Genomic DNA, 26,161 nt, shown 5'->3' with positions numbered 1-26,161 from the left:
TTTAATTGAATAATTTTGATTTATAAATTTTGTAATGAATTAAATTAGTGAATTTGGTAATTGGTATTAAAGAAATGTTAAGCGTAAAATTCAAGGAATTTAGATAATTAGTAACTCGGAGAAATTTGAGTAATTAGAGAAAGTGTGTATTGAGTTAGCGTCCGGTGGACGATTCTTGTATGGAATTTAGTGAGCATTTAGAAACGTTGTATAGATGCCCGAGTCGGGGGCGCAGTCGGGAATAGGTTTTAATCGGTATTCCGTCAGGTTGAGGAAGTAAATAATGTTAATTGGTATTCCGTCAGGTTGACGAGGTAATTAATTGGTATTTTATGGTATTCCGTCAGGTTGACGAGGAAATTGAGATATTGAGATATTCCGTCGGAGTGACGAGGTTAAGAAAATTGGTTATTTAGTTATAAGAATAATTGGCAAGGGCCAGCATAGGTGAGAGGTTCTCACAATTAAGTTAGTTTATAAGAAAATTTGTTAAGTTTGTAATTTGATTGAATAAATCAATTTAATTTGTTATAAAATTTTCTCAGTTTTATTTACAGCCTTTCTTGGACTTCTCACGACCCTGTCTTTTCCCTCACATGCTTCCCCGGTTTCTGGGACACCGTGTCTAAAATCCCAGTGGCGCCCTTTCTAAAGAGGAAAGGGGTAGCTAACTGGACCTGGGCAAAACCCCCTGGTTACAATATATATGGGGGGGGGGGTTATTGGTTTTACCTCGTTTTGCAAAAATCGAGTTTTTATCAAATCTCGGAGTGGCAAGGTCACAAGAAGATTCCCTGACTACCACCGCGATGTTGTCGCTGCGAATGTGTATGCGTGTGTGTGTGTGTGGGGGGGGGTGTATGGATGTATGTGTACCTTTCATAACTTTTGAACAGCCTGACCGAGTAGTGCCATTCGAATGGGCTTGAGTAAACTTAGATTTTTCATACAATTTGGACTGATTCGGACCGGTAAATTTTGAGGAATCTCAAGAAAACTACAAAAAAAATTTTTTTTAATGTGGTTTTTTTGGACGGCTCTACCGATCGATCCCAAAAACTGATTAGCTCTTAACACCAGAAAACCACGTCGATCGCCGTCAGTTCGGTCAAAATCGGTTTATTCGTTCGTGAGTTATCGTTGACAAAAAAAAACCGAAAAAGGTTTTTTTTTCGAAATTACTCCAAAATTATTAGTCCGTATTAAAGTTATTTCTTTAAGCTCGGAGAGCTCAAAATAACACACAAATTGTATTTTTGAGCTAGAATTTATTGATACTAAACATATTTTAGTCCACAAATTTACAATCGGAATCTTTGAGTATTCCCTGGTTAAAAAAGAGAATTAAAAGGAATTAAAAATTGAATGCATTCTTTTAAATTCTCCTTGGAGAATTAAATAGAATTAAAAAGACTTCGGGATTATAAGTTTTTTATTCTATTTAATCGTCCGTTGAGAGTTAAATAGGATTAAATAGCTTTTCAAGTAACAGACATGTAGCTACACACCGAAACGGCCGTGTGGAGCCCAATTTTCAATGTTAAATTAAAATTATAAATGATGGAGCTACAACTTCAGGAGTCAAGACTTATGTCACCAAAATGTTCTCCTCTTTTAGGATTTTTTTTCAAATTTCAGATATATTTTTTAAATAATGGCTACACAACGGAGACTCCCTTTTTTATCTTCGTTTTTCTTGTTTATAACAAATGAAGTTTTTAATGGTGGATAAATTGAAAAATTCCACTAACTCAGAATTAAATTCTGAATCCAATTCACCAACCGCCATATTTTTAAGAGAATTGTAACTTTTTTTGCAGAAAAATCATTTCTCGACTAGAATAAAATTTTAGTAAATCAAATTATTACAAATTTTAATTGGCATACGATTTATTAATTCCATTGCCACTGCAGTCCCCCGAAACTCCTGATGACCAGCATTATTTTTAATACTATAAGACTAGAAAAAATTCACCGGCTTAAACTAATTTCAATTGTATAAATTACTGGTAAAATCAAGAAAATGAAATATTTATATCAAGTTTTATTTATTGATAGAAAAAAATTGGAAATTATTCAAGACCATGAATTAATATTAATAACTTTTTATTCAAAGAGTAATCGGATATCAAGTATTAATTATTTATTAAAAATAATTGAAAGACATTCGAAATTGCGAATGAAATTCAATAATTTTTTATTGAAGAAGCAACCAGATATTAAGTTCATATATATATATATATATATATCCACTACCCGGTCAACTTCATGTCACCTACATATATTTGTGAAAAGTACAGTCAAAACTTAATACAAAATTTTTATTTTCATTAAATGCAACAAAGTTATCCACTTAATCACCCGTGTAAAAAAAATTAGGAAAACGGTTGACCTTGAAGGACATCCCTGCAACTTCCCACTAATTCTATATCTAAGCGCTTAAAACTGCACTTATGACGTTTTTGGACTCTTCCAGCTCAAAGATACAATTTATGTGTTATTTTGAGTGAGCTGTTCTATGCTTTTGAGCTCTCCGAGCTCAAAAGACTCGTAGAAGTTCTTATTAAAACACTATTCTTAAAATTTTCAAACTGCAACTACTTTTGAATGAATGAAGCGATTTTCACACGATTGGCAGCATTCAACGTAGTTTTCTCAATGCTATACTTTTAAACACAAATTAATCAGGCCGAAAATTGTGAAGAAATTTGAAAGATTCATTTTTTATGTCGTAAATTGGGTTTGATATTTTTTAGCGATAGTTATTTATGATTTAAATGTCGATTCAATTATTTGTAATTCATCCTGTGATTTAACTATTAATAGTTGGTACTAATACTTGGTAACAGTTGTTGGTACCCGACTAGAAATTACTTTGGGATTACCCAGGGTATACATCTGGATCTGATTGGGTCCCGAAGAGGCATGTCCAATGGGGAAATCCCTATAAGGACCTAATTAGTCCCAATTGGGCAATCCCAACGTAAAAATTATCATTTTTATTAATTTTTTCCCAATAGGGTCCTGGGTGGAACTTAAGAGAGATAACCCAACGAAAAATAAAAATAAAATTGCTAAGTTCTTCCAAGTGAGACCTGTATGGGACCGAAGATGATTTTCTCAACGTAATGTAAATATTGCATCGATGGGTTTTCCTAACTGGGCTCGTAGTAGAACCCAATTAGGTTAACCCAAACTGTAAGTAGATACATGAAGAAATAATCTTTAAATTTAGGTAGTCATTTATTTATATAAAAAATTAATCGCCCAAAGATGTGTGAGCTTATACACTAGTCACAAAAATTAAGGGATATAAAAAAAATTCCAAATTTTTTGGTGATTTTCAGCGAGCTGTAACTCCGAGGAAAATGATCCCACAGAAAAAAAAAAAAAGCAAATTGTAGCTCCAAGTGTCTAGTTTTTAGATATGACCATGAAAATTTTTGTCATCGTCAGGTCTGGAGAAATCCTAAGAAAACTACTGAAAAAAATTTTTCGAAATTTTTTTCGTCTTAAAAAAGGTCTACGGGCTTCAAAAAATTTTTCGATTGTTTCGTTTAAAAGCTCTTTTAGTAAATTTAATACCCTTTAATTTGACGTAATCAAAAAGCCTGTACGATAATTTGCCGCGGAGTTATCGTCAATCAAAGCAAAAAGTTTTTTTGACTTTGGAAATCAATAACTCTGGAAATAATGACCGTATAGGAAATCGAAGGAGGGTTTTGAAAACTACACAATATTCTCTATAAGAAAACGTAAACCGCTTTTGAAGAAAAATTTTTTTGAATTGAAAACTCGGACTGAAAAAAACAAAAATTCGCATAATTAAGGATATTTGGATAACTTGGTATAACTTTGGATAAAATGGATGAACGAAGGATATCGTTGGTAATTTTTAACTTCAAAGTGTCCCCTAAATCCCTAAGAAATTCAAAGCGCTGCGATTTTTTGTTCATAGTGCCCAGAAGCTTCAAATTCTGTGTTTTCGCAAAAATCACCATTATGAGCAATTTTGTGATTTTTATTCATTTTTCCATTGAAAAAAATTTTTTTTTCAAAATTCTTTATTTTTTCGATCAAAGAGATTGATTTTTCAAGAAATTTGAAAAAAAAAAAGACACACACACACACACACACACGCGCGCGCGCGTGTGTGTGAGAAGCGTAAATCCGACCGAGCAACCTCCACGTGGTACGCTTTGGGTAACGCTAATGCCGGCGGTAAAACAACAGTCGAAAAAATTGAGAAAATTTCGAAAAAATTTTCGAAAAAATTGAAATTTTTTTTTTTCAAATTTCTTGAAAAATCAATCTCTTTGATCGAAAAATAAAGAATTTTGAAAAAAATTTTTTTCAATGGAAAAATGAATAAAAATCACAAAATTGCTCATAATGGTGATTTTTGCGAAAACACAGAATTTGAAGCTTCTGGGCACTATGAACAAAAAATCGCAGCGCTTTGAATTTCTTAGGGATTTTAGGGGACACTTTGAAGTTAAAAATTACCAACGATATCCTTCGTTCATCCATTTTATCCAAAGTTATACCAAGTTATCCAAATATCCTTAATTATGCGAATTTTTGTCTTTTTTCAGTCCGAGTTTTCAATTCAAAAAAATTTTTTCTTCAAAAGCGGTTTACGTTTTCTTATAGAGAATATTGTGTAGTTTTCAAAACCTTCCTTCGATTTCCTATACGGTCATTATTTCCAGAGTTATTTATTTCCAAAGTCAAAAAAAACTTTTTTGCTTTGATTGACGATAACTCCGCGGCAAATTATCGTACAGGCTTTTTGATTACGTCAAATTAAAGGGTATTAAATTTACTAAAAGAGCTTTTAAACGAAACAATCGAAAAAATTTTTTTGAAGCCCGTAGACCTTTTTAAGACGAAAAAAAATTTCGAAAAATTTTTTCAGTAGTTTTCTTAGGATTTCTCCAGACCTGACGATGACAAAAAATTTTCATGGTCATATCTAAAAACTAGACACTTGGAGCTACAATTTGCTTTTTTTTTTTTTTCTGTGCGATCATTTTCCTCGGAGTTACAGCTCGCTGAAAATCACCAAAAAATTTGGAATTTTTTTTATATCCCTTAATTTTTGTGACTAGTGTATTATTAGAATATATTTGTCATAAATTAATTAGAAATAAAAATAAAAATTATTTGTTAAGAATAGAAAAGAATTAGAAAAAAATTCATCCAACATTGAAAAAAAAATTTTTTTTTTGACACAAGAATTTTCACTTATTCCAACAAAATTAATTCCCTTGCTTTAAGAAATACATATCTAGATCCAAAAAAATTTATTTAAGTCAAGAAAATCTTGTTTTAAGAAAATTCTGCCTCTTGCTACAAAAAATTTAGTTCTTGATAGAAGTAAATTTTCATTAATATTTTTATTGATTAACATGTCAAATGGGAAGATTTTTTTCTCAGCTAAATTAGGTGGCGCTGTTTCCCTAAGGTATCTAAAAATCTTGATCAACGATAAAAATTTTTTGTATCAAGTATTTATGATGATTTGAATTATTAAAAAATTACTTCCACCAAGAATAGAATTTCGAGAAAAAATTTTACTTCGAGCAACAAGCTTCGGTCTTCTTTCCGGTACCCAAAAATTTTCTTGAGCCAAGAATTTTGTTCCCCAGTCAAGAAATTTTTCTTTCTGTGCTTAAATCGATTAAATCCAAATACTGAGTTTTTAGACTGAAATACATTTTAATGTTGCTGAAACAAAATTCATACTCCAAATTTTTTTTCTCAGTATGAAAAGAAATTTTAATTGAAAACAAATTTTCATTATCGGTATTTTTCATAATTAAATTTTTATCCATATAAAAAAATTTTTTAAATAATATGCATTTCAACAAAATTTTAATCTTGAAAATAAAAGTTCTTTATGTTAGCATAAAGAGGATCCCAAATCAAATCGGACAGTTTTAAGGAATTTTATTTTTGATTCTTTCAATTTTTTTGGATTTTTCAGTCAAGTTTTTTTTTTATTTTAAAATTTTCTATTTAATTTATACAAAAATTGCATTTTCACGCCAGAAAAGTTAATAAATAAAAAAAAACAATTTGTAAAAGCTTGAGCATAGCATGAATAATGTGTCAGTTAACCGATTGAATTAATCAGTATTCCTGCTTGGACCAGCGGTAACGTGAACGACTAAGGACCCTAAGGACGCAAGTTCGAGCCCAACTCTCGACAAGGATTTTTCCGACTAATGATTTCGTTTCAATTCAAATTAGTCTAATGAGTAACATAACATGAGTATCTAATCCTATATTATTTTTAATCTTTTCGAAGATCATAATATTTTTTCTTTAAAAATTTGGATTGGGTTCTGATGGGGTTTCCCCCATTGGGTCCTGAGAGGGCCATATAGGACTTTGCGTGACATCCCTATTTGGGGTCCCTATTAGGCAGCCCAATGAGGACCCAATAGGTCTTACATTAAAATTTCTAGTCGGGTAGTTCCGGGTCCACATAAGTATTTTTTAACAAGATTAAAAGCAAAATCTTGGTGTGTTTTTAAAATTAAAAGACAATCGATCATAAATAACTGTACAACTTCCTGGAGAAGCGGTCACAGGAGCTGTTGGCAATTCCTGGTCTTCGAAAATATTTTTCACCAAGATTAAAAGCAAAATCTTAGTGTGTTTTTTAAATTAAAAGATAATCGATCAAAAATAATTCTACAACTTCCTGGAGCAGCGGTCACAGGAAAATTAATTAATTTTTAGTTATCTTTTTTATTTAAAATTTTTTAGCGCCTATTTTTTATGATTATAATCTTAATCATAAAATTATAATTTTAATTATAATCTTAATAATTATAGTATACTACGTTTTGAATCGTCTTCGTTATAAATTGTAAAAATTTACATTTGTAAATATTTAGAGATGTCCAAAATTAAAGATATCTAAATTTACTGGTATATATTTAGTGATGGCTATTTTTTAAGTTTACGAATAATTAAAACTATCAATTTTTTTATATTTCTATATTTTCAATTGTCTTTTTATTGACTTGGCTAAATTTAGTCTTTTCCATTTTTTTTAAATATCTCTCATTTTACGTGTTTGTTTCATGGTTTGTCTAATTTCACAGATATCTTGCTTTTAAATTTTATAATTTTATGCTTATCTTTTTTAAAATAATTCCATTTTTTTTTGGTAACTAAATTTTTACATTACTACCTTTATTGCTATCGAAATTTTAAATCATCCTTTTTTAGACAACTAATTTTTTTATCATCTCCAACATAATATTTATATAAATTTTTTACATAGTGATTTCTTTACTTAGAGTTGTCCAAATTTCAATGTTTCCATTTTCCGTAAAATTCTTGACCAGTACGAATCATTGAAAAGCATTGCAAATAATATATAATTACATATAAATAATATATAATTATATATAAGTATATGCAATCATATATAAATTTTTTTACGCGGGTTCGGACTAACAATTTAAAGAATACACAACGAGGGGTTTTGATACTCGTTCAATTATTTGTAATAGTGGGAGCTTTCGAGAGACAAATAACCACGCCTTCTAAATTGATTGAGTATTTTAAGAGATGAAATCGACTATTTGTTTTAAATTAGATTTTGAAAGATCACTCTTAAATACTCACATTCTAATAATTGGCTTCATTTCCCGTCGGATCACTCAGATGACCTCCTTGCGGGGTCATCTGAGTGATCCGAACGGACATGTCGCCAATGTAATAATTGTAAAGGAATACAAAAAGTAACTTGCTCTCTAACAAGTTATATACATTTAATACTTCATACATAACACTCAATATAGGTCAAATAATAGTAAATTCAATGTAATAAAATACACACATTAAAACATTTCAATATCATATTTATGAAAGAATTTAAACTGTAACCCATGAAAAATTACAAAAGAACGACAATTGATCTGTCTTCTAAGTTTTGTAAATCACAAGTAAGAAATTAGCTGTCGGTAAGGCAAATTTTGTTAGGTAACTGGCGGTGGAGAAAATTTAAATTATACCCCCTGACAGCCATACAGACCGCAAGTTACGGCCAAATTGTATCGCTAAGTTGTCGTCAATGTGCGACCGTATTTTGAAGGTAACTTGACAGTAAGCATTGACGGGCAAGGCTTGACGATAACTTTCTTTAAATTGGAGATAACTTTTACCAATATGGCGGACTGCGAATTTTTCGCTTAGAGTCGATAACTAATTACCAACAATAGATAATTGGACGACTAGCAATTAAATTTAAATGCTTAAATAGGTGACGCTGCACGATAATGCTTAAATTTATGACCCATAGATATCGGAAAAAGGGTCTAGAGTAGGGAAGTGGGACTGAGTCGGAGAGAGAGGGCCGATGGCTAGTGCAGGACAGCTGAGGAGTAGGGCGCGGAAGAAGGGACAAGGAGGGAAACGACGGCAGTTACCTACTCTTCGTTATTCATGTTCGCCTGATACTTCGACGGGCGTATTTTCTCGAGAAATTATTATTTAACGTTGTAAATAATCCGGTTTCTTTATTTAAGTTATTGTTTATGAGTGCAATATTGATATTCTAATTATTAATAATGATAATTTACGATATTGAGAGTATTATTCACTAAAAACTTGTGAAAATATTATTTATCTAATTTAGATTTGATTATAAATATCTAAAACTATTTTTTGTTAATTAATATCGTTTGATAGTTTAGTTACCAATGTTGAATATCTAGACGGGTTAATAATTAGTTAGTTATAAAAGTATTATTTTGTTTACGACGATTATTTATTGTGATTATATTTCTTTAGTTTATTGAAAGAAAATTAATGTAATTAATTTTGGAAACAAATTATTGTAAATTTCCAATTTATAAAAGAAATTATTCTAAGTCCCAAGCCGATTTAGTATGGGAAAGCGGCGAATGGATATAAAATGAAAGAAATGACGATTATTATTTAAAAGAAAAATATTTTATAAAAGGAATTTTCTAAGTCCCGAGCAAATTTTAGTATGGGAATGTATTCTGTCGAATTGTATGTAATCTGTTGATATTTGATTGTCAAAGTGAAAAGTAAAACTCAGAATTTGACGAACCGAATGAATATAGAATGAAAGAATACCAAATAAATTGATAGTTTGTAAACACCGTATAGATGGCAAAAACGATTATTCTGGTTCGTTGTAAGTGAGTTTTTGGGAAAATGATAAAGCCCAAAAATTTTGCACGGAAAAGAGAGTCTTGTGACAGAGTGTTATCGAGGGAATATTCTTCCACCAATAACAGCTGGAGGGACATTACCTTGGTTCGTCTAGAACACTGGTAAGTACCTTTTGAACTCTCAACAAGATTTGACTTCCCCGGATTTTTGACCCTCTGTCGAAAATCCGGTAGGTAATCACAAGCCGTGTAGGTGGGAGCGGAGAGGATACTCTCCATCCGCTCTCGGGGTAGAGATTTAGGCCCAGGGTGACGGCTAGTCTCCTGGGGAACGGGTAACCAGTTTTTGGAGTTCTAGTTCGCGATTTTGACGCTCACGAGAGTGAGAATGAGTGAGAGTTTGTTTTGTACAGACCAGTTTTGATCGGGTCGTGATACGCGTGCGTTGACCGACGTCATGAAGTCATTTTTTTTGTATTATTGTCGTTAGATTTAGTCGTTGAGGTTTGATAACCAAAAATTGTACTACGAGAGTTTTGTATTTTTTTTTTTATTGTAACCTTTTTCGTTAACCTATTGAATTGATTTTGATAATTAAATGAATATTTTGTTTCTCTATCATAACCTGTTGACATTTTGAGTTTATTTATTTAGACGTAGTTATTTATAGTTTATTTATAAGTAACTGAGTTCTGCTGGTTTTATTTCGGATCGTATATTGTTGTTTAACCCCCCTTTTACCCTGGACTCCGGCGAGCTTCAGATTCGAGCGAGGGGGCGTTTTGTGTCGCAGTATCGTACATAGTCGTTCAGCGTTTATTCCTCAAAAGAATAAACACTCAAAAATTACCCGTTACAAATTACAAATAAAAATCTGGAAAAGTTTGTGGAAAAATTTAGAAAAAGAAAAAAAAATACAAATAGCTTTCATATCAAATGAAAATTTATTACAGAAAACTATTATTATTATTATTATTATTATTATATATTATTGCCAAATTTTCATTTTCTTATTAAATATATAAATAAAATTATGCAGTCTCATCTGCATTATCAGCCTTTTCCTTTGTACTTTTATTAGTATTTTCTTCATCTGAGCTCTCGTTTACTGGAATCCAAGTACTATTTAAAATAGAAAGACTTGTTCTTCTTTTCTTGGCTGCTGGACCTTCAGATTGTTTCTTATTTTTGCAGCGTTGATATATGCGGGAATTCCCAGCCTTCAATGCTTCTTGTATAGCATTCTTTACATCAGTCTCAGTGCTGTTGGGATACATTTCCAATAAAGCTTCTGCAAAAAAAGAATATTAACAATGAAAAGTCTAATACAATTTACATGATATTGATAAACTAGTCAATGACAAAAAATAACGGAAAAATACTGAGAGCGGTCAATTAATAGTGAAAGAAAACGAATCACAGCTCTATGATGGTCACAGAAATCAAAAATTCTACAGCTTGATGAAGGTAAATTGGTTAAATGAAGTAGCAGGATACGTATTGGGTTTAGAAAGGTCATATGAAGCATTACATGTCAAATTATCGAAATTTATAACCAAAACTCCAAATCGAAGAGCTTAGACTTAAAATGAGAAAAAAGAAAAAAGCATTGGATAAAAATTAAAGTTCTTAAGCATAAAAAGACCCACTTATAATCAATGCATACTTACTACTTAAATCATAAGTAAGGCGCCTGGAATGCAGCGGAAACTTTTCATCACCCTCAGTTCGATGCCCAATCCAAACCAAATTTAGTATTAGTTCTTCCGAGATCAATCTATTTTGCTGTAATATTTCTCGGGTATTTTCGAAAATGTCGGTACGTCGAAAATGGAATTGTAACCATGTTCTCTGTAATGAAAATAAATAATATAATTTTTTTTTGTTCTACATTTTTAAAAGATTTTATAAATAAAAATGATACTAAATGGGACAAATACGTCATAGATGATGGTTATAAATATAGAAGAGTGTATGCTGTTGGGTCGGAAATTAACAGTGGACAGCCGAAACAATATGCTGAAAATACTATTACCATGTCAAGCAATTATGGGACACCTGATACTATGAAGGGTAAAGATACCTCTACCCTTCATACCTGATACTTACAGCGACGGGTCAGGTAATTAAAATTCGAGACGTCATGACACTAAACACGCAGGGTGAATAAACAACGAGCTTACCATTTCATTCTTCTCCTCAAGTGTAGCCTTGTCGTATTTTTTTAAATCAGGATACGTCAGAAACAGGACAGATTTAGGCTTAACAACCCCCGAATTATTTTTGGTAGCGCGAAGAGTCCCTAGAGTTTGTTCAATATTTCTGTAACAACATAAAACCATAAGATGTGAGCTATACGTATTTTCATGCACCAAAATGGTAAATAAATTAAATAATTAATCATTACTAATTCTTTAAAAGAAAACTTCTCTGCAATTTATTTATAATATACTGTTAAACTTACGCAAGACGCTTGTTGTGACACTCCATGTGTTGCAGTATCACGCTAAATAAGTAAAAGAAGTAATAATTAAAAATATACTCATATTTTGAAACCATTTTAAAGGCGTTCAGCATATAAAAAATCAATTTTAAGTGCTATACTTTGTTAAGCAAATTACTTACTTCTGAGTACTATTAATTTTATTTAATTTCCCCTGCAGATCAGAAAGAGTTGCTAGTATAGTACAAGCATCTTTCATTGGCATTACAGCAGACGAGGGTATAATTTTTAACGGCTTTGACCCATTCGCTGAAAGATTATTAGAAATCTGAAAATAAACATAATCATTAAGTTGGATGCATTCAAAAGCACATGTCTTTAGCGTTCTTGTCGTAAATATTTAGGTTTACAAAAATGATAAAGAATTATATTATGTTACAAAGACCTGCACAATTTGTCTTCTCGAGGGACTTGGCATGGTTCGCATCTCAATATTTTCATTGACAGCACCACTCAAAACAGGAGCAGTGTGGCCAGATCGTGCGATTTTTTTACCCCCACTTTATACCGCTTTCAATGTAGTCAGATGAGAGTGTCCTACAAAGTGAGGGTAAGAAAAGAGCACGTTCTGGCCACTGAACAGGAGTCACTGGCCGTGAATTATTGTTCTAAAAATCAAAATATTATTCATTTATAAACAATTATTATAAGGCAAAAGCTCTAGTATTGGCTCATGCACCAGTACCTACTCATTCCATGCATTTGTATATCTATATTTGTAAATATATATACAAATACATGTGGGGCTTTTACTTTATCATAAAACCATTACAAACCTGCTGAGATGTTCTTGATGACCTGGGTGACATTAGTACCTGCATATTTCTAACAGCTTCCGAACTCAAAACCGGACTTTGTGATCGCAACTGATCACTATTGTTCTAAAATGAAGAATCATCGAAAATTTTAGTGCTGAATTCGTCAAAAAAAAAGCAATCAAAGAAATTATGGAAAAATAATATTTGAAAAGTGAATAAGCCATTATTATAGGTATATTGCCATACATCAATAAAAAAATCCTATGCAAAAATTTTGAATGTAGTTTAGTCAACAAGATTGAAAAGTAAAAAATTCTTGACAAAGATCCAAAAAATATAGCTCACTAATATCGAAATCGCATGGAGAATAAATGTTTGTAAAAAATTTTCAGCAAATAAAAAGCAACCGAGAAAACAAATTATGAACAACATAGGTAATTAAGAAAAGTAAAATAAATAAGCTTATGCAGAGAAGGGAAAGCCAGGAAACAGGTTTATGTTATGAATACTATTATCTGCAACTGAATATTTAAAATACAACTCGAAGATTAATCTGACATGTAGTTTTTGAAAGAGAGTTTCTAAATGTTTATTTATAGCGCACACTCAAAGAAGATAGACAATCTGTCCTCCATAGGTACTCTGTTAAAGTTTCTAGAAAAAAAAGTTGTTATATGTTCAGTGTATTCTGTAACTTGTATTCTAATTTCATGACAAAATAATGTCAAAACTGTATTTCTGACGGTTACGTCTCATACATTTTTAGTACCTGTACTTGTACATTTATAATTACACATTCTTACAACGAGCTGTCGTGCTCGAGTTGCAATTCTTAGAATGGTAGACAAATGCATCATATAACCCAATTGATCGCTCAAAATCAGAGACTTACAAAATTGTGTATTTTTTTAAACTTTAATTTGTAATTAAAATCTTTGGTCATGATCATATATTTCTGTAAATAACAAAAAAAATTTTTTAAATCATGATTATTTATAATGTTTTTTAATAAAATATATTCGAATTCGTTGAAGAAAATGGAATAAGTAATGTAAGAAATTACTTTCTTTGTTAAAAAGGCATTGTAGGGGTAATGCTTTTATGAATATAAAAGGTTTGAGATTGAATCATAAATTTAAGTACCTGCCACTGACATTACATATCTACCTGGCAGTCAGCCCCTGTCTACCTGCCCATATACGTAACGTATACATGAAGACAGTACTTATAATTTATGTAGGTTAACTTTAAATATAAAAATTAATGAATAATTCAATTTCATAATAACCTTTATATTTGTTTTTGGACATAATTATATACAAAACTTGATGTATGTTTAAATAATACTGTGAAACTAACCTTCATTTTAATTTTGTTATTAAGTCACTTCCTAATACAAATGCTGGTTCAATACTGTAAATAAAAATTAAATTATTAAATTTATCAAAGTTAACAAACGTTTATTTTAGATTGATACAGTCTATATTATTTTATACAAACCTTTAAAGGTTACAATTGTAAGTAATAATGTCTAACTAATAAAAATCAATGGTAGTGAATAAGAGATGCAAGTTTGCGCAATCTTTCTGAGTTGCCGGTTGTATGTGTATTGCGTCCCGATAGAAACACACACACACACACACGCGCGCGCGCACGCACGCACACACGAACACACACGCACAGCCTTCCGTGACGGTATGACGCCACTATATAAACTTGTAAGCGACGCGTAAATATCCGCCGTGTTACATCGCTCTATAAGTGTTTGATATTACACAGACACACAATCAAAATTTATAATGATTTACACCATATTTTGTGATTTTCTTACGTTGTAAGCTGATAAAAAATCTTACAGAAGGATCTATTTATATTTTATGTGAAGAAATATATTTATATTTCTCATTGGTCTCAGGTAAATATTTTTATAATTATTAATTTGCACGGTGTAAATGGTAAGAAAATTTATCATGTTTTTATAGCTGTAACCTATTAAGTTATATGATTACATAGTAATCATCCTATTATTTAAAATTACTATTTAACAAAGGGTAAATATTTAATTAAGTTTTTTAAAGAAATTGTATTCATTGTCTGAATTTATTCTGACTTAAATAAAAAAAAAAAAAAAAACGTGCATGCAAATAGTAAAGAAAATGTAATTAACCTCTCTTTTATTTAGTTGTCAGTTATTCATAAATCTTATAAATTTGACTTATTTTTCAAAATTTAAATTCGAAATGATTTTCACATCGAAACATTTATTTTCAGATGCACGTGATAAATTTTACATTTTAAAATTTCTTTTTTTATTATCATGTAAAATGGATAAATTCGTCTACACTCTTATAACTAATTAGGCATTCAATTTAGTTGCTTATTAACTATTTGAGTCCAATGGAAAGAAGGATTAATAAAAAATAAAGAATTTATTAGTATAATAAAAAAGTTTAACATAAAAGAAAGTAAGCTCGGTCTTTAAAATCTTTAAATCAAGTGGACAATTGCAGCTTATTATTGTTGAAAATTGTTTTCTACTATCGGAATTTATATTTCTTTAATAGAAAATTGTTATAACTACCGTTGGAACTAAAATTGTTTAATAAATTGTTTTGATTACGGAATTTTTTATAAATGTAAATCTGACTAACGCTGATTCTTTTTGTATTTATTTAAATGCACTCTTCGGTCATTGTGATATTAAACTTTCTTTTTAAACAAGTGTAGACGTATAGTTTTTGAAATTAACAAAGATTCCTTTTTTTATAATTCAATTTTTATATTATTTGTTTTATACATGTATAATTATTTTTTTAGACGAACGCTATTAAGGAATTGTATGACTTCCAGGTCAATCATTTTTTTGAGAACATGGACCCACTTAAATTTCATTTTGATAACCGTTCAGGCACTAGAAAACGGTGGGATGAATTATCAAACGATCGGAAGCGCAAGATGAGGAAAGTATATTTTTACCACTTACATTATAATCAAGATTGTGGTGTAAATAGCTCAATCAAAATCGATTTAAAATCAAATGAACCGTCTGACTCATTGTTAGAAAATAATTATGAAAGTATCAATGATATTATTATTGATTCAGTTACTGAGAATAGTAATATTATACATAATCAATTAGATGTTCCTAATACCGATAAAACAATCGGCGAAATCCTTTTCGATAATATAAGCATTGATGAATCTGTTTCAAAATCAATTCACAATATTGAAAGTAATGATAATATCGCGGATAACATTGAACAAACGAACAAAACAGAATTAAGCAGTAATTTAGAACAAAACGAGACGATGAACGTAAACAATTTAACCGAAAATATGCCTTTTGCCGATAAATTACAATTAAATCTTGCCAAATGTATTATTGATCATAATATTAATCAAGCTCAAAGTAATGCAATACTAAATGTATTACGGGCTCATCCACTTTTGCAATTATTACCGAAAGACAGTCGATCATTATTGAAGACTCCACGTAAGAAAATTGATACTATAACAATCGCTCCAGGAGAATATTTACACCTTGGCTTAGAAAAAATGTTGCAGTCGATATTACACCGCGTACCATTAGAATCAATCCCTTCTGAATTATTAATAGATTTCAGTACTGACGGGGCAGAATTGAATAAAGAAACTCAATTGTGGCCTATTCAATTTCGCGTTGTAAATTTAGAATATAGTAAACCAGAGCTCGTTGGCATGTACAAAGGGCCGAGTAAACCAAATTCTTTCATTGATTTTTTTTCGAATTTTGTTAAAGAAGTCAATTTAATCGATAAAAATGGGGGTATAAAATATAATGAAACGAAAATTCCAATTAAACTCCGTTGTTTTATTGCGGACGCTCCGGCTCGCGCATATGTTTTAAGTCATTACGGTCACAATACAGAATACCCATGCTCCAAATGTCATGTTAAAGGTATCACTTATTTAAATTCAAAACGTTTTCCAGGTATAAATTTTAAGTTACGAACAAATGATAAGTATGGATTGCTAAATGATGTAGATCACCATAAAGGCAAATCAGCTTTACACGACCTTTCAATAGATTTAGTAAACAGTGTATCATTCGACTATATGCATTTAGTGTGCTTAGGTGTGGTGAAAAAAACTATTGAGGCAATAGTATCCAGGACTTGTCTACCAAAAAAATTAGAATCATTTAAATTGAATATTTTGAACAACCGATTCATAACTCTTCAACTATATTGTCCACGTGAATTCGCCCGAAGTCCCCGGGAGTTAGATCACATTAGTAAATTTAAAGCTACCGAGTTTCGTCAACTCTTATTATATACATTTATTGTCGTGTTCCGAGGAGTTATTTGTGATAATCAGTATAATCTCTTTTTGTTACTTCATTCATCAATGCGGGTATTATTAAACAACTCATCTGAAAATGTTTATGGTTTAAAATACCTTACGTACAATGCACATGGGCTTTTACATCTAGTTTCTGATTATAAATTATATGGTCCTTTAGACTCGGTATCAGCTTTTCCATATGAAAATAGTATGCCAAAATATCGTGATTTTGTAAGAAAGCCGGAGAAGCCGCTCCAACAAATTTTTCATAGAATTTAGGAGCAATTTCAATTTCCCGACACAGTTGAAAATAATATCAAAAAATTCAAAGCTTCTAAAATTCATAATTGTGGCCCTATACCAAGAACAATAGAAAATACATCAATTCAATATGAAAGCTTGCAAACACCAACTTTTTTTTTTTCTCTTCAAAATACCGACAATACAATAATTACTAATGACAATCGAATTGGTATTACCAAAAACATAATTTCTTATAATACGGAATATTATTTTGCTGTATATTTCTTCGAGAACTTACAACCGTTTTACACGATCTCAGCACAACCTTCTACTAAATTTGGAGTTTTTTTATGTACCTCTCTCGATGACTCTTGCGCTGTTATTATTACATATAATGAAATAAAAAGTAAATGTTACCTGATGCCAATGTGGGTTAACAAGCCCTTCTTAAACAAGGATGTAAACGATGAACAATTAAATAATGCATATGTTGCAGCAGTTTTATAGTGTTGTGTAACTTATAATGAAGCAATCTATTTTTAAGATATTTATAACAGTTCATTATATCTAAGTAAATCTTTAACTGCAGCCTTCAATCGCGAATCTGTTATTTATTGTTTATATATTAGAAATAAATTATTAAAAATTCGAATTTATTATGCTCAACTTTGATTACCTACTTAATCATTCAGTCATACATACACTAATAAAAATTTCAACTTGAATCGAGAGCAAGAATCTTGATCCAAGAACACCATTTTCTAGAAAAGAGAAATTATTAAGCTGAGAAATTTTTCTTGAATCAAGAATTATCTATTGGATCAAGTATTTTTTCTCTTCTCTCCAGAAATTCTTTTTCTACAAAATGGTGTTCTTGATTTAAGATTCTTATCTTTGAACTAAGTGTAAATTTTTATCTGTGTATTTCTTTTAGGGTATTATATTATATTTTATTTATCATTTATTTATATGATTAGACATTTATTAATAAAAGTAGGATCAAAAAGATTGACGTTTTAGAAAAACTTTTATTCAAGAATCTAGTAAAATATTTGTTTTTCAATTGCAAATTTTCTTGTACACTATCACGTTTCAAATCTTACCAAGAATTAAAATTAAAATTACCAAGAATACAGTCCATCAGAAATCTACATGCTGATTTCAACAAAAAGGAAGCCAGACATTCCACATATCAAAAAATAATCATTTAAAATTAACAGATGATATATAAAATTTGATAGAAGACAAAAAATAAGGTATAAATTTCATTCTTATTTTAGCATTTTACATATTCAATAATTATTTATGAACTTCATTTTCAGATAAAGGAATCATCAACGTGGACGGTTTTTCCAGGAAGTATTGCTGATGCTGACAACAATCATCGGAACGTCTATTGCAACTTTCTCTTAATCTGTTAAATATTTTCATTGGTGCATGTATAATATATATTTTATTTATGTTTTTATGATTATTATATTTATGTTTACTATAATTCGTAAATAAAATCAATCATTCGTATTTCTTGTGAGAATAAATACTACGATAATTATTTAAGAATTTATTGAGTAAAGATACCTAATTATTATAAAAATAATACTAATAATATAATAGTAATAATAACAATAATATTAATAATAACAATAAATGTTTAAAAGAATCATGAGTAACTTTTATTACTATCTACCATTTATTATGCTTTAAATAAACTAAGCATATATGACCAAAAATCAATTAAATATTTTTTTTAATTAATTTTGAAATTTTTCAATTTCAAGTTAACGTTTTTTATTTATTTTTTTATTAATATTAACTCTGATACTTTTAAATTATATTTTATTGCACCCCATCATTGGTCACGAAGTTTTCATTTTGAGAATGGAATGTTAATTAGACTAATTTGTGGATTCCGAATTTACTCTTATTCTATATTATTGCATAATAGAAAAATATATTAATTATATTAAAGTAAATTGATATCAATATAAATACATTATGATATAAGAATGTTATTCTTGTTATAATTATATGCTTAACCATAATTTATCATCACTTAATTTGCGTATATTCTAACCTATTTTTTAGTGAAATTACTTATATACAACTTACTAGAAAATGTTTACCTAACAATTGTTGTGGTTAAGTTGATCGCAATTTTCTATTTAAAGTTGATGGCAATTTAACCGCAACATTTTGAAGGAAAAGACTTTCCTATAACTTTCCCTCAAAATGCGGTCGTACATTTCCGACAACTTATAGTGCATATTTAACACAAATATTTTGCATATTTATGTTTATTTTGCATATTTATATTTTGCACAAATATAGTGCATATTTAACACATATTGTAGTCAAACAGAGAATGGCAAGAACTTTCCGTAAACTTGACGACAACTTAACGGAAATCACTGAAGTACAAGTTCTTGCCGAGAAAGATATGGCTGTCAGGGTATACATCTAATTCAAATACAACCTTTTTATACTAAATAAGAATAATTCTTCTTCAAAATATTTATTGTTTTTATTTATTAAAATATGTAAATATTGATTAATAAAATAAAACAAAAAAATCGCTTATTTAATGGGAAATAATTTATTTTTATTTATAAAGTAATTTTTTTTTTTAATTATGTAAAATATTCAAATCAAACTGTTTTTTATTTGTTTCAACTTAAACTATTATTTATTTATTTATACACTTTCTCAACATTTATCAATAATTACGTTCTTGTCATATATATATTATGATGGGTTTTTCTTCACGGGCTGGCGTCGACAGCGCCGGGGAGCTCCACCTAAATGTTGGCTTACCTGGTTCGGAAACTGTTGGGCGCCAGGAACTTACGTTCCACGGTTCGGAGTCAGCAATTGATCGTAGTCGGGCGGCAGGCCAACGTCGAAGAGATTCTAGAATTGGTAGAGCGAGCAAAGAAATCGATGCGGACTAGTTTTGTCACCAGAGAATAATAATAAAAAAAATTGAGACAGCAAAAAAAACAAGTAATACGCACGGACTGTTCAATGATAAAAAAAAAAAAACAATCTGAATACGATCGAAATTATAATTAATGAGTTCTTATTTATTCGGTTAACAATCAAAATGTCGAATTAAGGAAAATAAGTGACTTCGCTTTATGATCGCCATAATAAATAAAAAAAATTAACAAAAAAAAAAGAAAAAAAAATAATCGTTTCGCTTATCGTATCGTAACAACAAATTTCGAATTTCTCAACAAAACAAATTAAATGTCGCCGCTTCGTATTAACAAATTCTGAAAAAAAATTAACAAAGAGAAAAAAAAATGTTCTAGGTCGCGTTTATTTTCCTAACAACAAAAATTTCGACTTCATCAATATAATTAATTATCGTCACTTTCTTCGTAACAAATAAATTTGAATTTCCAAAAAAAAAAAAAAAAAATCATCGGCTTAACTATTTTTTCGTAATTAACCAAATTTTGAATTTTTGACCAAAACAAGTTACGGGCCTTTACGTTTCTTTCGTGAAAAAAAAATAAAAAGAAATTAATGAATCAAAAGAAACTTAAAATGAACTGTTTCGCTTTTCTTCGTAATAAACAAATAGTAAAATTTAGAAACAAATTACAACCAGAAAGTATAACTGTTTCGTAGGTCTTTCTTAACAGCCAAGTTCGAAGTTATCACCCTGATAGCCACCTTACCTATAACTTACTGTCAATCTACGTCCGCAATTTGAAGCAAACTTGACGGAAAGAGTTGGCAAAGCGAGCGATTACCTATTAGTTACCTATAACCTACTCTGCAAATAGACGTCAAAACTTGCTCTACAAGTATTTCCTTCAAATTGTAGTAAAGTTAAAAGAAAATTTAACTACAAATTTGATTATTAACTTGTATTCAAGTTGCGGCCGTAGATTTCCGTCAATTTGCTTACAACTGTTGTTGAGAGAAGAATTACCGCCAACTTGATGTATAAATTAACCGTAACTGCTGGAAGTCAACACTTACTGAGAAAGCGCTGGCTATTAGGGCAGTAGCATCGATTTGTCGTATATTGATTATCGATGTCACAACCGATCGATCAGTTATCAGTCGCGGCGGGTAAGGGGGGGGTAGACCTCTATAGCCATGAAAGTGATGACTTAAATAACCGATAACATAGGTTCCGATGACTTGAATTCCTATAGCCCAGATTCCGATAGCCAAGATTTTTAATTACCAAGATTCCGATAGCCAAGATTTTTGATTGGATATAATCCCATTAACCCAGAATCCCGATGGAGTAAAATTCCAAATGCATCTGTGAAAAAATTTTTATTCAGATAGGTGGCGCTATTTTATTGCAGCTCATATTTTCCATAATACTTTAAGACTGTTTACATCAAACGACAGCACATTATAAGGAGTAATTTAAAAAATTTTTAAAGTTTTAAAATTTTGATTCTAATTCCGTATAGAACTAATTATATTTGTAATTAATTAATTAATTAATTTTAAATAATTAAATAGAAAGGTATAACACCAAATTAATAATGAATTTTTTTTTATTTTAAGATTTTTTAATTATTTTAATATAAAAACTAATCACTCAAAATTTATAAAATTTTATTTTTCAAATATACCATAGCTACTATTAACATTTTTATTTTTTTAATTAGTTCATAAAATAACTAATAATAAAATATTATTTTTTTAATTTCATCCAAAAACACCTGATGATAAAAAAATATCAATCTAAAATTTTATCTTAATAATTAAACTGGAGGTCACTAGAATTCATTATTAAAATATAATAAAAATAAAAATAATTAATAAAAACTATTCTAAACAGGCCATTTACGACCAATGATTCGTCGAGGGCCTCCCAGGTATATTGTACGAGCAATTCTTCGTAATTTGGCTCATCGTCGAGCTCCAACGACCCAATCGGCAGCCCACAAGTCACGCAAGGCCCAGGCTTAACCGTATCGCAGTGCTGGAGTTGCATAATTTCGACGCTAAAAATCCAGGTGCACCAGCTGGACCAACTAACAGACAACGACGTAAGCATTACGTACGTAAAAACCGAGGCAAAAAGCAAAGAGGAGCAGTGAAGGGTGTAAGTAACAATTCCAGGTTCACCAGTTAAGCCAGTGGTGTTATACTGACAGGGACTGAGCCTGCTGTGATTCCTGTCCACTCAGGCGATAACCTCCTTATGATCATTACCTCCGAGATATCAATATTCAGCCTGGGTCAATTGTTAAGCGACTGTACCGCGGACTCGCTAAAGGCCAAGAGTCAGTCGACATTCCGGCAAAGGGACACTCCTCCGAGCAAGTTGATAGTTACGAGCACTTGAAATTGGAAGAAGCGCATTTATCAGCACCACTTGCAGTAAATTTAGTCTCTTCTCTGCTTAACGATCGCCCGCACTCCTCTCAGACTGTCAAGGGAGTCTCTACAGCGGAAAAATCCATTATTATTATTACTGTTTTTATTATAAGTATATAATTTTTAATAAATACAATATATGAAGTTAGTTAAATAATTTCTCCGGAAGCGCTAATTTTGTAATATTATAAAAATTTGTTTTTTCAGTGAAATATAAATTAGAATAAATTTCAACATACTGAAAAATATATTGATTGAAAATGTATAAAAATATTGAATAAAATTTTTTCAATAATAATTATTTATCATAACTGTCATGATAAAAATTGAGTTATATTTTATTGTAACAAATTAAGTCATGTAAAGTTTTAATTTCAGTGACCGTAGCACTCACTTTATAATATTTTATTTTATTGAACAAAAATATTATTTTTATAAAATTACATTTGTTATTTTTGTAAATTCTAAATGTAAATTTTTTTGTTACAATTTATTTGTTATAAAATTCTTAAAATTATCAAATATATATTAAAAAATTTTTCATACATTAGCCGAGTTTTAATAATTTTTAAAAATTTTTATTAATTGAATTAAATCGAAAAATTTTTTTCAAAAGCTTGAAGAGCTCGAAAAACGTCATAAATGCAATTTTAAGTGCCTAGGTATGGAATTAGTGGGAAGTTGTAGAAATGGTCTTCATCAGGGTCAACTGTTTTCCTAATTTTTTTTTTTTTTTTTATTAACATAAAAAATAGAAGGAAGCTCTATGATATTTTTTTATTTTTTTTTCTAATACTACATTTAAAAAAAAAAAAATTAGAAGTAATAAAGCTTTAATTTCGTTAATGTTTGACCAACCTAGATCATTTTTAAATAACTATTTAAAGCATTGTATCTGGATTTCTCCATTATTAAATTTTTCTAATAGTAGCTATGGTATATTTGAAAAATAAAATTTTATAAATTTTGAGTGATTAGTTTTTATATTAAAATAATTAAAAAATCTTAAAATAAAAAAAAATTCATTATTAATTTGGTGTTATACCTTTCTATTTAATTATTTAAAATTAATTAATTAATTAATTACAAATATAATTAGTTCTATACGGAATTAGAATCAAAATTTTAAAACTTTAAAAATTTTTTAAATTACTCCTTATAATGTGCTGTCGTTTGATGTAAACAGTCTTAAAGTATTATGGAAAATATGAGCTGCAATAAAATAGCGCCACCTATCTGAATAAAAATTTTTTCACAGATGCATTTGGAATTTTACTCCATCGGGATTCTGGGTTAATGGGATTATATCCAATCAAAAATCTTGGCTATCGGAATCTTGGTAATTAAAAATCTTGGCTATCGGAATCTTGGTAATCGGAATCTGGGCTATAGGAATTCAAGTCATCGGAACCTATGTTATCGGTTATTTAAGGATATCCTTTCGCTCCAGTTGAGTCAAAATAACTGTAGTAGTCAATATTCGATAAATTCAAATAAAAAACCCATAAAAATTCCCAAAATTAAAAAATAAACAGTATATGAGGCATTAATCGTTGAAATTTTGAAAATAAAAAAAAAAATAGTTAAATACAAAAATTAAATTGACTCTTGTAAATCAGCTGTTAGTAACCTGTCCGTGATTTGGCAACGCTGTATTCGGTTGTTTACATTTTCATTTGTACAGCATAACCTTAACCATGTTTAAGTTTTTGCAGTCAGTGTAAATAAATAAATTAATTAAAAATGTTTAGTCATAACCATAACATTCGAATGTCTCATGGCAAGAATGCTGGTAAATTTGTGAGTCTCAAACGTAAGCAATGGCTCGATAATGTTGTGAGTGCAAAAAAAAAAAACTTGAAGAAAATCCAGCTCCTGAAGATATTTACATTCATGTCAGTAACCGAGTGATTGATGTTAAATCTATTGCTTATGAATTGTGGTGTAATAAATGCAATTTACAATTAAGTTTAAAACACATTGTCAAAGAGGAAATTTTGGGGTTAGCAAGTATTTTTCATGTGAAGTGTACGAAATGTAAAAACATTTACTTAGTTAATACAAGCAGTTTTAAAACCAATGATACAAATCACAAACAATTTGACATAAACTTGAGACTAGCTTTTGGTAAGTATTAATTAATTAAATAAATACGTATTCTACGTGAATGTACATATACGTATAGTTAAATATTATTTATAAGAATTTTCATTTATCAACACTGATTATTTAATGTAAAAATTTCAGCTATCATTGATGCAGGGATTGGAGAAGCTCAGATCAACACAATTCTTTCTGCATTAGATATACCAATAATAAACAGTGCATTGCTGAAAAGATATGAAAGAATTGTTGGAGCAGCTATTGAACAGGTGGCCGAGGATAGTTGTCGAGACTTCATACGTCTAGAAAAACAATTAACAATAGATGCTGATAAAACACAATCCTCTGATACAACGTACGTAAACTTAACTCAAATAATTTTATAAAAATTATTAATATCAACATAATTTCTGAATAAACATCAATTATTTCTACTTATTACTTAAAAATATGCATGATTTTTTAAACACTCGACTGTTAATTAATTTGTTATCTTTCTATATCTGATAAAAAGGGTTTCTTTTTTTATTCACTTTCGCTTTTAATTCAATTACATGATTTGTAAATGATGAAAAATAAATACATTTTAATTGATCAACAATTATTTAACAGGAAACATCCAATTAAAATCACCAAAAAATTTATTGAATTTATTTTCAATAAAAAACTAACTGTTTGAATTGGTAATAAATACAACACCATGACGGTTTTATAAAAGGTAACTTTCTAACAACTAATAAATTATTATATACTGTGTGGCTATTCCAGTGATACTCCTTTGGTTACTCACAATCCTATTGAGAATCCTAATCCTACTGACTCTCCTACTCCAACACCTATAAAAGCTTCTAGAGATTCTGCATGGACTAAACGAGCATCAGGTCATTCTTACAATAGTAAAAACGGTATATTGATGTCATACGATCATACCATTATTGCATATTAATTTACGCTAATTAAATATACAGCGATAAAAAGATGTGTGTTAAAATAAGTAATTTTGTTCCAGGATATACGTCACTGATTGGATATTATAGTGGTAAAGTGATTTCTTACAACACTCGTTCAACAAGATGCTCAAGATGTGAACACGGTCATCCCAAAAGGGATCACGATTGTCGTGAAAATTTTGATGGATCTGCACGAGCTATGGAACCTGATATGTCTGTGGAATTAGTTACTAACAATAAACTCTTGAAGGAAGAAAATGTGATTATTTCTGTATTAATCGGTGACGATGACTCTTCAGCAATAGCAGCAATTCGTCGAGAAGCATTGCATGAAGTTGAAAAATGGTCTGATACTAATCATGCCAAAAAAAATTTTAATTCACGTTTATATAAATTGGGTTTATCTGCTAAGGTTGTAAATTATTTCGGACAGATGTTTGTCCGTGTTTTAAATCACAACAAAGGTAATGTTGAAGCTGCTGCCGAAGCTTTGTCAAATATTGTTCCTCATGCATACGGAAATCACGATAAATGCGGAGAGTGGCTAAAATACCGCGAAAAAGACAATAATTTTATTTACAAAGATTTACCCAAAAACAACCTTTAACTGACCCAAAGTTATTCAAAATCTCAATAACATCTTTGATAAGCTATCAACCAATGCATCAAAGTTAGCACCATGTGGTTCATCGCAAAGCAATGAATCATTTAACAACATTGTGATAAATAAACATCCAAAAATAAATTTTATGGCTCATCTGA

At 29.9% G+C, this 26,161-nt stretch overlaps 4 protein-coding genes across 7 annotated transcripts; 2 read left to right on the top strand and 2 right to left on the bottom strand.

Moving 5' to 3' along the window:
- Positions 1 to 9,241: 9,241 nt before the first annotated feature.
- Positions 9,242 to 11,935, bottom strand: LOC141528051 (uncharacterized). The gene is made up of 5 exons (XM_074243891.1): positions 11,790 to 11,935; positions 11,629 to 11,670; positions 11,348 to 11,486; positions 10,835 to 11,015; positions 9,242 to 10,455 (listed from the first exon to the last, which is right to left on the bottom strand). Exons 1-5 carry the CDS (start codon positions 11,870 to 11,872, stop codon positions 10,196 to 10,198), a joined length of 705 nt encoding a protein of 234 aa, XP_074099992.1. The 5' UTR covers positions 11,873 to 11,935; the 3' UTR covers positions 9,242 to 10,195.
- Positions 11,797 to 14,062, bottom strand: LOC141528052 (uncharacterized). 3 transcript variants are annotated; one of them, XM_074243894.1, is made up of 7 exons: positions 13,926 to 14,062; positions 13,714 to 13,838; positions 13,195 to 13,380; positions 13,030 to 13,079; positions 12,444 to 12,548; positions 12,053 to 12,275; positions 11,797 to 11,935 (listed from the first exon to the last, which is right to left on the bottom strand). In XM_074243894.1, the coding sequence occupies exons 3-6, from the start codon at positions 13,280 to 13,282 to the stop codon at positions 12,159 to 12,161; spliced, it is 360 nt and encodes a 119-aa protein (XP_074099995.1). In that variant the 5' UTR covers positions 13,283 to 13,380; positions 13,714 to 13,838; positions 13,926 to 14,062; the 3' UTR covers positions 11,797 to 11,935; positions 12,053 to 12,158. The 3 variants fall into 3 exon arrangements, with proteins under 3 accessions (XP_074099995.1, XP_074099993.1, XP_074099996.1); XM_074243892.1 differs by having other exon boundaries at positions 13,785 to 13,838; positions 13,926 to 14,054; XM_074243895.1 differs by lacking the exons at positions 13,030 to 13,079; positions 13,195 to 13,380 and having other exon boundaries at positions 13,785 to 13,838; positions 13,926 to 14,054.
- Positions 14,063 to 14,183: 121 nt separating this feature from the next.
- Positions 14,184 to 18,512, top strand: LOC141528050 (uncharacterized). 2 transcript variants are annotated; one of them, XM_074243889.1, is made up of 3 exons: positions 14,184 to 14,340; positions 15,243 to 18,247; positions 18,314 to 18,512. In XM_074243889.1, exon 2 carries the CDS (start codon positions 15,297 to 15,299, stop codon positions 17,025 to 17,027), a length of 1,731 nt encoding a protein of 576 aa, XP_074099990.1. In that variant the 5' UTR covers positions 14,184 to 14,340; positions 15,243 to 15,296; the 3' UTR covers positions 17,028 to 18,247; positions 18,314 to 18,512. The 2 variants fall into 2 exon arrangements, with proteins under 2 accessions (XP_074099990.1, XP_074099991.1); XM_074243890.1 differs by having other exon boundaries at positions 14,186 to 14,340; positions 15,276 to 18,247.
- A 4,776-nt stretch (positions 18,513 to 23,288) lies between these two features.
- LOC141528006 (uncharacterized) lies at positions 23,289 to 26,006 on the top strand. Its single transcript, XM_074243828.1, has 3 exons — positions 23,289 to 24,473; positions 24,594 to 24,804; positions 25,459 to 26,006. The coding sequence occupies exons 2-3, from the start codon at positions 24,774 to 24,776 to the stop codon at positions 26,004 to 26,006; spliced, it is 579 nt and encodes a 192-aa protein (XP_074099929.1). The 5' UTR covers positions 23,289 to 24,473; positions 24,594 to 24,773.
- Positions 26,007 to 26,161: the final 155 nt, after the last annotated feature.

Source organism: Cotesia typhae, unplaced genomic scaffold (assembly GCF_013202065.1).
Source record: "Cotesia typhae breed Kobodo isofemale line unplaced genomic scaffold, CoteBio_Ctyphae contig_42, whole genome shotgun sequence".
NCBI lineage: Eukaryota > Metazoa > Arthropoda > Insecta > Hymenoptera > Braconidae > Cotesia > Cotesia typhae.
This window is presented reverse-complemented; position numbering and strand designations above follow the sequence as displayed.

Excerpts from the sequence above, each read along its gene's own strand:
- LOC141528051 (XM_074243891.1), bottom strand. The coding sequence starts at position 11,872 with ATGCCAATGAAAGATGCTTGTACTATACTAGCAACTCTTTCTGATCTG. Across the intron at positions 11,671-11,789 it reads AAAATTAATAGTACTCAGAA|CGTGATACTGCAACACATGG; the intron begins GTAAGTAATTTG and ends TTACTTATTTAG. Across the intron at positions 10,456-10,834 it reads CCTTACTTATGATTTAAGTA|AAGCTTTATTGGAAATGTAT; the intron begins GTAAGTATGCAT and ends CTTTTTTTGCAG.
- LOC141528052 (XM_074243894.1), bottom strand. The coding sequence starts at position 13,282 with ATGATGCATTTGTCTACCATTCTAAGAATTGCAACTCGAGCACGACAG. Across the intron at positions 13,080-13,194 it reads TTATAAATGTACAAGTACAG|AAACTTTAACAGAGTACCTA; the intron begins GTACTAAAAATG and ends TTTTTTTTCTAG. Across the intron at positions 12,276-12,443 it reads CATCAAGAACATCTCAGCAG|AACAATAATTCACGGCCAGT; the intron begins GTTTGTAATGGT and ends TTTGATTTTTAG.
- LOC141528050 (XM_074243889.1), top strand. The coding sequence starts at position 15,297 with ATGGACCCACTTAAATTTCATTTTGATAACCGTTCAGGCACTAGAAAA.
- LOC141528006 (XM_074243828.1), top strand. The coding sequence starts at position 24,774 with ATGCTGATAAAACACAATCCTCTGATACAAC. Across the intron at positions 24,805-25,458 it reads ACACAATCCTCTGATACAAC|GATATACGTCACTGATTGGA; the intron begins GTACGTAAACTT and ends ATTTTGTTCCAG.